Here is a 15036-nt window from a genome sequence, read left to right on the forward strand (position 1 = left end):
ATTGTGTCCATATTTTATATTTAGGGTTTTCTAATAAAAGCGAGAGTACAAACTAAATTTCATCGAAATCGGATTAAATTTAATGTTTCCGCCCGCAATAATGGAGTGCGTGGCAATTATTCCATCTTTACCAAATTTCAGAATACCCTAATTCTAAGTAAAATTAGAGCACATATCTAGTGGAGGTTCGCTATTATTTTCACAAAAAAAAAAACAAGTAAGTCGGTTGACTATTTTGGGCGTGAGAGGGATACATACACTTGCATAACTTAGATATGTAGATAGACAAATTGATTGTAACCGCGAACAGTAGGTATATTGTGTCTCGGCTCATCACAACACTACATCTAACTCTAAAGACTTTATAAATTTCAGAATAGATCCCGGGGTAGAGAGTTTATGTGCTCTTCTCTTGTTCATATATCGCACACCGCCTTCAAAAGAGTCACAACTCAAAATAATACGTTCGTCAGAAAATGCGAAAAACTATTTCTTAGCACATGATAATCATATGGGAAAGGGCGACTTTACCTTAGGTTTTTTTAGGAAATTATAAAAAAGATTTGCTCCAGCGTTTGCTGAAAGGTAAATAAAAGCTCTGCGGACATTTTTTGCGCATAATCTCAAAAATGCACAATTTTTAGTTGTGGCTCTTTTGAAGATGGTGTGCGATATGTCTCATGCACCTCTAATAATAAACAAGGCTGACTTCCAAAACGTATCAATACAATGTTTGGATACTGTTATACTACGGTATTCAAACTGTTTATATACGCAGAGTTACGACACATTGCAACCAGATACATTGCATATTTTAAATTTTGAATATAGCAATGAACAATTTTTCTGAATTTTCCATTTTTAAAACACCAATGGTAACCAATAACAAACGAAGCATCAACTTTGTTTCTGATGCGCTGATTGCTCAAGCGCTGCGTTTCGATAACTTTTCGGATGCGTTTTGGAAAAGTATACATTGTCAATATTTTGTAGTTCGGCGTTATGGGAACATTATACTTTGTACGTATGCAAAGCAATTGACGTTTTGGAAGTCAGCCCAAGTCTTACAAACTACCTTTCCTACTGTGTTTCAATTGTCTTACAGAAGACTTTCAACTATCTCAGCTAGATTTGCAATCTAATAAGGAGATAATAAAAAGTTGAGAGGAGCCATGAATTGGATCATAATTTTGCTGTCTTAAAAAGTTTTTAACTGAAATTATAAGAACTTTACTGCTCTTCTTTTTTTTTCTTCTTATTTGGCGTTGTAACCGCCTAAGCGGTTTTTGTCGAGTTCAACAAAGCACGCCAGCTGTTTCTCTTCTGTGCCAATTGACGCCAATTGGAAATCCCAAGTCCTTCTTCATCGCAGTGGAAGCCTCCCTCTTCCTCGGCTACTACCAGCGGCTTCCGAGCTGAAAACTTTCAAAGCGGAATCCATTTGAACGACACGGCCGAGCCCGCGGGGCCGTTGTATTTTAATTCGTCGTTATGCCGTTGTAAAACTCATACAGCCCATCGTTAAACCGTCTGTGGTAAAATTTTTCTGTGGAATACTCCAAGAGCCGCCTAATCAGATGTTGTCATTGTCCATGCTTCTGCGCCATATATCAGCACGGGCATGAAGAGTGACTTATAGAGTGTGGTTTTCGTACGTCGAGAGAGGACTTTACTCCTGAATTTCCTACTCGGTCCAAAGTATCACTTGTTGGCAATAGTGATTCTGCGTTGAATTTCTATGCTGTAATTATTGTAATAATTATCGGTGTTAATGCCGGTTCCCAAGTAAACGGAACCGAAATTATAACTGTCAACAGTGATGTAGGTGTCTAGGCGCGAATGCGCTGACTATTTGTTTGATGACAGGAGATACTTCGTCTTGTTCTCGTTGACCACCAGACCCAATCGCTTTGCATCCTTATCCAGCTTGGAAAACGCAGAAAAGACTTCGCGGTTCTTGTTAGCGATGATGTCGATGTCATCGGCGTACGCCAGCAATTGCACGCTCTTGTAACAAATTGTTCTTCTCTAACATTAGTTTGGTAGCAAACGGCTCGGAGAGGTCTTTCCCAATTCTAACGGAGCTGGTGGTATTTCTCAACGTCATTTTACACAGCCGTATCAGTTTCGCGGGGATGCCGAATTCAGACATCGCGGCGTAGGCGACTCCTTTTAGTGTTATCGAAAGCGGATTTGAAGTCGAAAAATAGGTGGTGAGTGTCGATCCTTTTCTCGCAGGTCTTTTCCACGATTTGATGTATTGTGTATACCTGACCTATGGTGGATTTGCCAGGTCTAAATCTACACTGATAAGGTCCAATCAGTTCGTTGACGGAGGGCTTCAGTATTTCACACAATACACTCGATAAAACCTTGTAACCTATGCTTAGAAGGCTGATCCCGCGTTAGTTGATGCGTTTGGCGGGGTTGCCTTTCTTGTGGATTGGGCAGAGCACTCTTAAATTCCAGTCGTCGGGAATGCGTTCATCTGACCATATTCTGCATAACAGTTGACGCATATACCGCCGTACTTGAATAGCTCAGCTGGCAGGCTGTCAGCTCCAGCAGCTTTATTGTTTTTCAAGCGTGCTATTGCTATTCGTATAGTCATATAGTGGTGGAACATCGACTCCATCATCATCGACTGGGGGTTCTACTAAAAATTTATTAAGTACCAAAACGTTTTCGCTGGTATTCGAGTACGAGTTCTCGCAGAGTTCATGCTATTCAAATAACTAGACGATAATTTTAATACCAGGTTGGTAATACTAAAAACTAGAAAATACAACAAAATTCTCCAACATTTTCTAACAAAAATTGCTTAGTTTTCTAACTCTTTCGAAAGCATTTTTTCCCACCCTCAGACACCTTCGGGGCACATCTTCTTCCCACCGCGAAAGTGTTTAACAAGAAATATGGTTTTAGCGCGCCATTTAACACACAGCGGTGTGTCCTTGCCGTAATTTTCTCGACGCTGTTACTCGTATTTGCTGTTTGTGTATTAATTTGAAAGAGAAAAGGATTAAAATGTATTGCCACATGCAAACCTGCCGTCGCATATCACTTTTTTATTCTAATTTTGCTGTCGTTACGTTTTAAGCGTATTTGTATTTCTTATTGTTTTTGTTTTGTTTTGTTTTGTCTGTTATCCGCTGCCGTTAATCTACTCACATTACAAGGTAATTTGTTATAAAATAATGCAAAAGTAAAAAGAAATACAATTACAAATAAATGTTATAGACCGAAAGAAAGAGTTTAATTTGCCCCCCTCTAAAATGAGTGCGACGCAATTGCGGGGAATCGAAAAACAAAAGAAAAAAAAAACAAAAAAAATATCTAGTGGAGTGTTTATTGCCACGAACGCTACATGACGTCGCCGTGCGGCAAGTAGACTGAATGTCGCATGCTTGCAGCTAGTGGTGCAATCGCCGTCGCTCCGACGTTTCATCTGACGTGTGCGGCATAAAAACCGCACTAATGCCACATTTGCATGTTTGGCCAAAGCACATGCAACATCAGCGATCAGCGGACTCTAGCTTACATACATACATATATATATATATATATATAAATGTATGTAAGTGGCATTGTCAATGGCAAACAGACCGTCTGCAACACCAAATATCCCTGCCACCAACCAACGGCGCGGCACAACCAACCAACCAACTCGCAGCTGCCCCTACGCTTACGCCTCACATACACACATATGCACTTTCATAGGGAATAAACTATTTCTACTTTTTTACTACACGTACTTATGTATGTATTCAAATATTTATTTGGCCTGTGTACATACCTGCCGGTTTTGGTGATAATCATCTCGGTGCCCAGCTCATGAAAGCGATCCCACAATTCTTTTGTCTCCAAATGACATTGCACCGGCTTCAGTTCATCACAATTGCAGGAGCCCACAATTTTCGGCGTCTTCTGCGGCGGCTCGGGTGTGAGACGTTCCTCCGTGTCGGTGCCGGGCGATTGGGGAGGTGTAGAACGACCCTGACTGCTGGTTGTACTGCTATTCAGATGATTCTGCGATGAGCTGCTATTATTGTGGTTATGACTATTACTATTGTTGTTGTTGTTGTTGTTGTTGTTATTGCTGTGACTGTGGCTGTGGCCATGATGGTGACTATTGTTGTGATGTAGGCGGCGCACCTTGGCCGGTGGTGGTTCTTCTGAATCGCTGCAATCAACCACATCAACATCCACTTCATCTTCCACGGAGATGGGACCTATGCAATGGGTGAGAGGTGGGAGAGAAGAGAAGAGCAGAAAAATTAGATGTGAATACGACAGAGGCATCTGAAATGGCAACTAGGTCAAGAAAGTAGGTTAAAAACTACAATAAGTATGTTGTCATTTAAAATATGTAGCAAATTCCGTTCAGTTGTGATAGATGTATACAATGTTGCTGCAACATGTTGACGCGCGTTCGCGAAATAGCTGCTAAAAAAGAGTGAAATTTATTGCTGCTGCTTTATAATGCCAACGCAAATTAATTGTAATTATTTAGCACCAGTAACAATGTTTATGAATGTGTTTGTAAATATATGTATAAGTCTTTGTATTTGTGCAGCCATATTACACATTACTTGATAATTTATTTCCGTTGCGCTTGAAAATTTCACATTAACCTAATCGTTTAATTTTCACACTTTTTCTTGTATTTTGCTTTATTTTACGGCACAGCAGCGAAAAATGTGCGCCGTCAAGTAATGATTACTCGACTTTAATTACTTAGTAAATTGTCAAGTGTAGCAACATTTCAAGCCAACAACTGCACTTGTTGCTGTCATATAAAATTCAATTATTTATAATTGTGCTAAATGCAGCGGCAACGACAAAAAAACAACAAAAATCACAAATAGCTGCATACATAGTATACAGTGCATACAGTGGCAGCAGCAAAAACAAAATAAGCCAAGCCAACTTTACGATAATTATTGTTGTCATTTTTTGTTTTTTTTTGTTTTGTTTTGTTATGCGCGTGTTGCAACTGCAAGTACATATGCAGTGGCAATAGCAATCTGGTCGCTTGGTGCACATATGTATGTATATGTCATATGTGTACAGGAAATATGTGTTGTACATTAGGGTGGTCCAAAAATGCATATGAAAAAGTAAAGTCGGAACTTGTATGCTCTCACCCCCTAGGATTGTTTTGAAATAAAAAAAATATTTAGAGGTCGCTCAAAGCGCCCAAAGTTTTCCATGTATTTTATATGAGGGAAAACAACTTTTCGTAGATATGGTATAGAATAGTTAAAAATCAATATTTTTCTACCAGAGACCTCTCTTTATTTGCAGGAGATTCCCCACAATAATACCCAATTGCTTATTTAACCATTTTTTCATTGCAACTATAATTTATAGGTCCGCCAAAAACCTCGAAAAATGCAATGGGGTGACCAATTAAAAACCGTTAGTATTAAAAAATGGCTAAATAAACAATTGGGTATTGTTATTGGAAGTCTCCTGAAAAGAACCAGAGTTTTCCGATCGAAAAATATTGACTTTCAAGAATTCTATACCATTTCTACGAAAAAATTTATTTTTGCCATATAAAAATACATTGAAAACTTTGAGCGCTTTGAACGACCTCTAAATATTTTTTGATTTCAGAATAAAACAGTAGGGGTGAGAGCATTACAATTCCGACTCTATTGTAATGCATTAGATTAGATTAAAAAAAGTATACCTACGTTCAAAAGAGCACAATTTTCTGTTGTTGTTGATTTGTAGGTATTTCAATGATTTGTTATTTGCGTTGTTAACAGTTTTTTTAATTGAGAAAAAAGTAAGCCATTTGCATAAGCTTTTAGCTCGACTATTTATTTATTTGTGTTGAGGACCGTTAGAGCAGAAACTAACTAAGAAGTAATGAAATAGGAAAAAGTATGCAAATATCTCCAGGATTTGTCTTCAAGACGACAGACAAAAAGAGCATCCTGACCATACATGTTTTCCCAAAAGCTCGCCTACTGATCCTTTCTTGGACTTTTTCTCGATGTTATGCCTGAGTACTTTTTCGAAACACTAATAATTGTCATAAATACAGATAAAATTTGCAGCCTCCATTGTTGTTTTCAAAGCCCTAGTTTCACTTTAAACCCTAAATTTGTATTTTTCTTCATTGCCTTGCAAAATTTCACAGGAACGTTCTATGTTGAGCTTTGGTAACAGCAAACAGAAATTGATACTTTTCAGAACGTCTTTGGAATACCACGTCTTCAATTCTTCTCTTGTATGGTATTTATGCAGGAACTTTATGGTACTCTTCATACTTTGGGAAGGATGATTGTTTTGATTACTTTGGCGAGGGCAAGTTCTGTTTTTTTTTCCAATTTTGTAACTAACTTTGTGGCATTTGGAAAATTTCTACATGGGTTCCTCAAATGGTGAGTCTTTCGGCGTCTAATGCCTTCGGAAGAACGATATGTTTGAAAAGTCACACTTAGTGGCTACGTTAATATTAAAATATCATTGAAGCAGAAAACACCAATAAGAAATTAAAAACGCACGCTGACCAAATTTGACGCCTTCGCTGCATTTCCCTTCACTTATGCGCTTTTATCGGTGGCCATGCGAATTCTGCAAGGACGACAGTTAATTGAATAATGGTGCATGATTATGATTAGGATTACGAAATGGGGTTATCCAACCTATGAGAGAAGCATGTCGTCTCAGGGTGTTCGATTATTTCGACCTCCCTCGACCCTCCCTCTACTCCTACCTGGCTACGACTATGCTTGCCGCCGTAGCCAAGTCCTTAGTTGTAAGTGAAAAAACCCAGTTTGTTCAATAAGAAAGTCCGGTTTAGTTGATATTCGAAAAATCATGATTTAAAAAAACCGCCTATAGATATAAAAAAAAAACGGGGGAAACCGATTTGGAAAAACCAAGTCAATCAACCTAGTTAGTACCTATCGCAACGCATTTCTCACCGTTTAACTCCACATCTTTCATTTCTTTTAAGACTAACTGTCGTTTTTCACCAACATATTGCGTTTAAAGGTAACAACTCCCTAGTTTAAAAACAAAAGAGTTCGCCAATTAGAAGGAATTCGAAGATTATTTTGATCTATTGTCCTTGCTCTCGATGCTTTTTTTTATACGTGCTGTCTTTTGAACCTCTTGAAATAAGATTGCCAGTGATAAAGGAAAAGTTTCTGAGTCCATCTTTAAAAATTTTACGAGAGAGGGAAAGCTTTCTAAATATAGCCATTTTATTCAAGATTATTTGTGGCGGAAAATGGTTTTATTATTTCTAAAAATGGTCAATGGTGATCAATACACGTTTGGATCCGTTGGAGCCAATTTTCGAATCAATACACACGAGCTTATTTTGGAGCGTTTTTTTTTAATTGTATGGGATACAACGCGAACACATCTTTTTTACCACAAGGTGATCATGCAAAATCTTATTGATGATCGTCATACTAATGCCCGAGAATACCTATAGCGCTTCGTACACAAGACTACGCAAACCATACCCGACGATTTTAGTCTTTAAGCGACTACCGCAATACAAATTCGTAGAGATTCGTACACAACACTATGGTGTGGCAGCTACTATTTGCTGGCCAAAAGTCATTTTTTAAAATATCAATAAATAATTTTTTTTTTGTCCACTCACTAAACTAATGCTCTAGAGTAAAAAAGTGCATACACATTATTTTCTGAAAGAGTTTTCCCGTTGAGATATCAGCTGTTAAATTTGGCATTCCTATAAAAAAGTTTACATATTTCTTTCTTTCGGAGTCAGCATTCTTGTGGTTCGAATTGGAATAAGTCTTCGAGTGCTAAAGGCACTTCAAAAAAGAGAATGGAAATGATTAATGAAGGTAACATTTGTGTGATCAACAAAAAAGAAAACTAACATATAGCATGCAAAATAAAATAAAATTAATTTTGAAAATGGGCTCTAATTTAAGTAATAATATTACAATTTAAGTAGAGCTATAAAAAATTGGTTTCATTTGGTGGTCTTCAAGCTTTGTGGGCAATACAAATATTCAATTTAAAGTTTTTAGGCTGAGAATAATGTTGCACTTTCTTGCTTTTTTTTCTTAGAAAACTCCTACGTGTATTTTGCCGTGCTTTTCGATATTTCAAAAGAAGCAGTCAGCTGAGATGCAAACAAACGCCGTTTTAAACTTTTTGCTGCAAAATAATATTAAAGGGGTGCTCTCCGAAGAATATAACACCTACATAAAAGAAAGAGCATGAATGATATGCAAGTACATAGGTGAAAAATGCATTTTTGGATTTTTTGTTTAAACTTGTACGTAACGTATTTTTTTTTTAGCTTGATACTTAGCCTAGCTATAAGTAATATGAAATGAAAATATACTTGTTGCGCTAGTGTTTTTTTTTTCAAATAAATACTTAAGTACAAATTTTTACCAATAAAATATAAATTGGCCATTCCATTTTGACTGGTGGGACATTTTACTCCAGAATGTGATCAATTTTGAATTATAACTATGTCGTCAGAACTTATACAACAGCGAATGATATTTTTTAACAGAACGATAACTAAAGTATAAAATTGCTTTAACAAAAATACCAAACGATTTCTAAGTTTTATGTAACTATCATTTGAATGAATGTGATTGGTGGGACACTGACGAGAACCCTATTTTGCCCTTGTGCACTCAAAAAAGAATTTTAGCCAAAGCACTTAATCTTCACGAACGATGTTTTTGTGTTTTAAAATATGAATTATACGTTTTCGCTTTCAATAAAAATGATGTTTATATAAACTTCGTAGAAATATTAAAAAATATCTATAATTTTGACTGGTGGGACATTCCCTTGTGACTAGTGTAAATGAATTATGCGTGAAATAAAAGTTTCCGTAGACAAAAATTACAACTTCTCTTGATTTTTTTTATATTTTCAAACAAATGAATGAAATGCTATCATTTAAAAAGAGGTTACTACAGAAATAGAGATAATTAGGGCATATTTAAATTCATGTCGTTTTCCTCTTCTCAATGGAGTTCGCCAAAAGAAACAGTTTTTATTTGAAGCACCTATGATTAGGAAAAATATATAGCAAAAATCTGGTATACTATTTTGAACTGAAATTCTAAAAATCTGACAGCGGATTCAAAATCAGCGACCTCCAAAACCTCCTTAAATAAAAGTTTTTGATGAAAACAAAAAAAAAAAAAAGGTTGGTGGCCATATTGGGTCCCCCATGTTAAATTGAAAACTCCCAAGCAGCAAGTTTCAAATGAATTTGGTTACTTCTGGACTTCTGACCACCAAATAGTTGTCGCCAAACCATAGTGCACAGGCACACGTCGCCGACAATTTGCTCATTCGTCGCCGATACCAGTTGCACGCCACCTGTCGGCGGATCAATTAGAGAATAATAAATTAGTTTTTTTGTTGGAGAAATATCTTTGCTTGTACGAAGGGCCTAAATCTCGTGGTATGTGACATGACGATCTCTTGCTCAATCATTTCGCGCGCAGCATCGATATTTTATGGAACGCCAACTGATTTTGGACTACCTTTCACGGAATTCGTCGGTGAGCGAACAGCGACCACGAGAAAATTTATGGTGTTAAGGGATGGTTGACGCATTCTTGTCTTTTTAATCCACGTCGTAGATTGTGAAAAATATTCACAAGAAAATGTTCACTGTTCAGTTCCTCTTTTTGCCGAGATAATTTTTAAAACCACTGTAAAAATCACACTATTACAGCTCACACATCAAACCATTCTGAGTGCATTTAGTAGAAGTGCTCAAGCCCTGAAATATAAATAGCAACCCTCGTAATGTTTATCACCGAAAGCTGTAGCATGAGTCAAACAGAGTTTAGCATTATTTCGGAACGATTTTTCGCATTGCCTTTGGCGTTGATTGCTTCTTCCGGCAGGGTGAGAAGATGATGGGAAGAATTTTCATTAAAACAACTGGTTTGATTTTTGTGTTCGCCTCACGGCTTGGAATGTCACATTGAAATAATTTTTTTTGCCCTATCTCACCTCGCTGCTTATATACAAAAAGCCGTTCCTAAATAAAAATCCAAATTTCACTTTTTCATTGATTATGGTGCATTTCATCGAATTATATGTCTCCACGTTATTTTATGCAATAACAAATTTTAGTTACAGCTTTTTTGCATTTCAGCGACAATGTGAGATGGGGCTTTTCTATATTAAGTTAAACATGATAAATTAGAGCAGAGTAGAAATTGAAAATCAGTTCGCTGTGATTAGAGGAGAAAAATTTTAAATCGATACATGCCAGTTGGGAGAATATGGGCCCATAAAATTCTATATGAAGCTTTTTTTATTTAAAGATGGCGTTAAAGATCTGTTTTTAGACTCAAAGTAATGCTTAAAATATAAAATTTCATTTGTCTGGCTTCAAACCCTTTTATGTAGTAGCTGGTTTGGTAAACAAAAATTTTTCCAAGGTTGTAAAAGAAAAGGAGATGCAAATAAAAGAAGTTGTTGCATGATTTTAATTTTCTTCCAAGCAGATTAATCAGTCATTTATTGGGAGTGTCGTCTTTTTTATAGCTATTTTTCTAAACATACTTTTTTCGCATTTACTTTCTCGCATGTTATGGCTATTGTATTTGTAGAGAAGCAAATCGCATTTAATTAGCTCCATTTAATAGAATAATTTACAATCAGCACATAATTTTTCAAGGAAATACCAAAGAAATGCCGCCAAGATTCGCTGCTTTCGCTTTGCACAAAAAACAAGCGCCCAAATATTAACAAATTAAAGTTTATTATGAATATAATTTTAGTTTCTAATCGAGAGGTGTTAAAATGCTGAATGAGCATATGAAATACTAATGGTCCAGAGTCAATATGTGCGAATGTATGTTTAAATTAAATTTTAACATTAATTAATAAGCTAATCAGCCACTTTATGCACATAAATAAATACATATGTACATATGTATGTATGCGCATATAAATATTTATAATTTTATAATATTCATATTTGCATTGAACAAAACGATTTGAAACCCACAGCAACAGCAACAACATAAGCGCTCCAAGCAAAATCAAAAAGTAAAGAAATATTAACAGCCAATATTTTGTTTCCAGTTTTTGCTTTTCTACAACATGCTTGGAGGTTTATGTACACCTAGCACATAAATTCTCTATTTAAATACGCTGATAGCTCAAATAATAAAATTCAACATATTTGCTAAAAAATCATTAGCATAATTATGAGATTTTGCCCACCCAATTGTTTATGGCACGTTTAAATTATAATTTTAATTTGTTCTGTGCGACTGCGGAGAAGTAAAAATAAACAATATTTTGAGAAACTTTTAATATATTATTAAGGAAAACAACTCAAAAAAAGTCATTGAATTTCAAATAAAAAATCAAGGCAGAAAATCGCGACGGCGGTCAGCAGCCAACATTGCATTCAGCTATCGGGGCCGCTTGTCTCTGCGGCCTGTTGGGTTGTTGGCCTGCAGTTTCGATCCACTCAGCAGTGGCTATATATATTACCCGCTGCTTCGCAAGATATCTCGACTAGTTTTACTAAATATCTACCTGCCAATGTATGCCGTTACACATGCATATGAGCGTTTGTGTTTAGTGTGTGGAAAGTGTAGGTACATATGTATGTGTGCGCTGTTGACTTTTGTGTATTTGCTGCTATCTCTTTTGTTGTTGTTTTTTTGTGGTTTTTTATTAACAGATGTCTGATTGACTAGCGGATGTTGGCACTTTGTGGCATGTAGAATGAGCATTTTAATTCAAATGCAACAGTAGATACATATGTATTTGTATAAATGCAATTTTTTCTTTATGATGCCAATGAACCAATGTGCATACATATAACCAGGGGCGGATCCAGCGCGGGTGTTTTGGGGGTTAAACTACGTGTCAGTCAGTGGCGGAGTTTAACACCCAAACCCCCCGCTGGATCCGCCACTGCATATAATTAAACATTTGTTTAAATAGTCATAATATTCAATGAAATGAATACATGTTTATCTATACATTTACGCATGTAAATATATACTGGATGTTGTTGTTCAGATGTAAATGTACATACATACATATGTGCATATGTTTGTAGATATGGTCATTTCGCTCTAGGAGGAATTGGACTATTGGATTGAGTGTCATCTGATTCTACGAGACTGACCTAGACAAAATAGTAAAAGGATATTGGATGTAAGTATGAAGATTGTATTTCCTAAAAAAAATATTGGCCGAGTTCAACAAAGCACATCACTCGTTTCTTTTCTTTGCCAGCTGACACCAACTGGAAATGCAAAGTGAAGCAAAGTGCTTACCCGCTTGGTCTTTCCATCGCAGTGGGGCCTTCTCCTTCCTCTGCTACCACCAGCGGGTTCCGAGTTGAATACATTAAAAGCAGTTATAGTTGCATTTCTGTACTCAATCCCGAGTCTTGCGTCCTCGTTTACGCACTCTGGGCAACATCAGTGACCCATGTGCGAGATGGACGAGTGGAGACATGGGTCATGGCAGAAAGTGAGGGAGCTTCGGAGGGGCTACTCCAACTTCTTCGGTTTGAGGGCTCACTGAAGTCTGCAGCATCTGTTCACCAGTAGGTGCGCAAGCGGACGTCTGTATTGGAGCAAGCGACTCGCTATATAAACGTGTATTCGGTTAAGAAACCACTCCTTTACCAGCTGTGCGCAGGGTTTGGACTGCGCGCAGGGTTTGGAACCCGCTACTTAAAAATAATGAAAACAAAGACTCTTTTAAAAACCCCTCTCTTTTGACGACATACGGCACATACTTGTATACAAACATTTACGAGATTTCCGGTTGAACGTTTCCCGTGTCATAGGTCTGTACACAGGGCCTTCGAAAGAAAACCCCGGAGAGTTTTCCATGTAGGGTTTCTTCAATATATAGAGTCAAAAATAATCAGCACGAATCATAATATGTGACCTGGTCTACGGAAAGGGGGCTTAGGTGTCAAAAAATCAATTTTCACTTTTTGGTTGATTCGGATGGAAGATGAGATGCTTTTTCACGTGGTGAAAAGCAGAAAATCCTAACTTGCTTAGAAGTGTACTAAAAATGTAGAGAAAGAAGAGTAAAAATAATATATAATAATATATAAAATAATAATATAATAATATATAAAATAACTATAATAATATTCCGACCAACAACAACACTTACTGGACCAACAACAACACTTACTGGACGTCCGGCGCGGAGAACAATTAACGAGATAATGAGAAACTGACGAAACGAGTTGCTTACTTTTAACAGCTTTTTCACAGAAAACTAGTTTTCGCACGTAAGCTCCCTTTTCGTAGACCAGGTCACATATATTTATGATAGATAAAAGTCTATAACGAAGGTGCAGTTTCTCGCGAAAGTATGGAAAAATACTTAGGTTGTTCACACTTACCTAAATAGTTATCAGGTTATGTGGATATATTTTTTATTCAGTTTACAACAATAAAATACACTACACAATAGTAATTTTTAACCAGATAACCTAATAACCAGGCAAGTGTGAACAACCTCATTTGTTTTTATAATCATTTTAATTTTTTTTTTAATAAACTGTTAATTATAAATAAAATATCAGCTGATATAATTCAAAATCAGTTAACAAACTCAAAAAATTCGTACATCTGTGATAATTTTGTGACCAATCAGCACTTTTTACATATGAGCTTTTCTCTTTTTCTGAGCACCACATTAACATCCAACTCCTTTGCCAGAGGCGCTTCGCTACAAAGAGTAGCTAGCCCCGTAATTGTTTAGAACACTCTGGCAAACACACCGAAGGAAGGTTTGGCATTGTTTTCTTTCAAAATTAAATTATAAAAAAATAACAATAATAATTTATGGTTCTGATATGCCCTTTAAGAAGCCCATGCCTGTATGTACATATTTACATAGGCACGACGACCAGGATACAGTTATTGAAAGATTTAATCGTCAAGAAAGTGCTGCAGTTTCTGGATTTTTCAATAAGACCTTGCCTTGAGAAGCTGTAATAGAAGGTTTTCAAAACACTCGGACTTTCAAAGGCAGTTTGGCAAACAGTAAATACCATATGCATATATGGCCCAAATCGCCGAAAACGAAACCAAGGGTAAACAATTTTTGATTATATCTGGGTCATACATATTCTAAGGTATCGGACAACATAAATATTAACACGAATCTCCTTCTCTCAAACATAAAAATTCACTTAATTCTGAGACAACTTTTAATTAATGAAAATTAAAAAAAGCACAACATGAAACTAAAAGGTAGTTTATATTTAAGGACCACCACTTTTTTGCATTATACTTGCCACTCTTCGCTTGCCTTGTATTACCTTGAAGTTATAAAAAAGTACATATTCGACAAAAAAATCAGTGATTTACTTTCTAAATGAAAATAAGTCAGCAGTATTTTGTAATGTAATGTAACAGTCCAAAATATCAAATAGTTTTTTGGTGCGGAATCCATCAGGCTAAAGAATGGGAAAATCCAGTTTTGTTCGAGCAAATTCGACCTTCTTTCACAATAAATTTAAATTTCCTTATATTCGTAATTATCCATGTGTTTTCGGTGGAAAACTATTTGTAACGTAACGGTCTGTTTTACTAATTGAATTTTCAGGTAGGTTTTTTTTATTTATTTAGAGAGAGTTAGAGATAGGGCTCATTTGAAAGCAACATTGTATGCTATTCAACGTTCCACTGAGAAAAAGGATTAGTTTCGGCAACTAAAGATATTTAGTTCCCGAATTTTGACAATATTTGGGAACTGTTACCAAGGATTGGGAACTATTACCATCGATTGGTAATTATAACTAAATATATTAAAGCTTCTAATATTCATCTAGGCTGTAACAAATCGTTAATTTAGTTGAAGGGTTTGGTTAATACTAATAAATATTCCTTTGAAGCATATTTCTACAAATTCCATTCAACTTAACGTATGGTTCATAAAAGGATGTTATTAAGCTCTGCTAATGCAGATAAGCTTTCTTTCAACACGCGGTTTAGTCATAGTTACCAAATCTTAGTTGAGGCAACCACGATTTGG

General features: G+C 36.2%; 1 protein-coding gene across 1 annotated transcript in view; it reads right to left on the minus strand.

Annotated features, from left to right (window-relative positions):
* Positions 1-1701: 1701 nt before the first annotated feature.
* The window catches only part of LOC118741795 (T-box protein H15-like), a 106216-nt gene continuing 92881 nt past the window's right edge, over positions 1702-15036 (minus strand). The window contains exons 3-5 of the mRNA XM_036473769.1: positions 4292-4302; positions 3797-4232; positions 1702-1741 (exon numbers count right to left, since the gene is read on the minus strand). Of these exons, the coding sequence (XP_036329662.1) occupies positions 1702-1741; positions 3797-4232; positions 4292-4302 (487 nt within the window). The remainder of the gene's footprint in view (positions 1742-3796; positions 4233-4291; positions 4303-15036) is intronic.

Source organism: Rhagoletis pomonella, unplaced genomic scaffold (assembly GCF_013731165.1).
Source record: "Rhagoletis pomonella isolate Grant_MI unplaced genomic scaffold, Rhpom_1.0 Rhpom_scaffold_00006, whole genome shotgun sequence".
NCBI lineage: Eukaryota > Metazoa > Arthropoda > Insecta > Diptera > Tephritidae > Rhagoletis > Rhagoletis pomonella.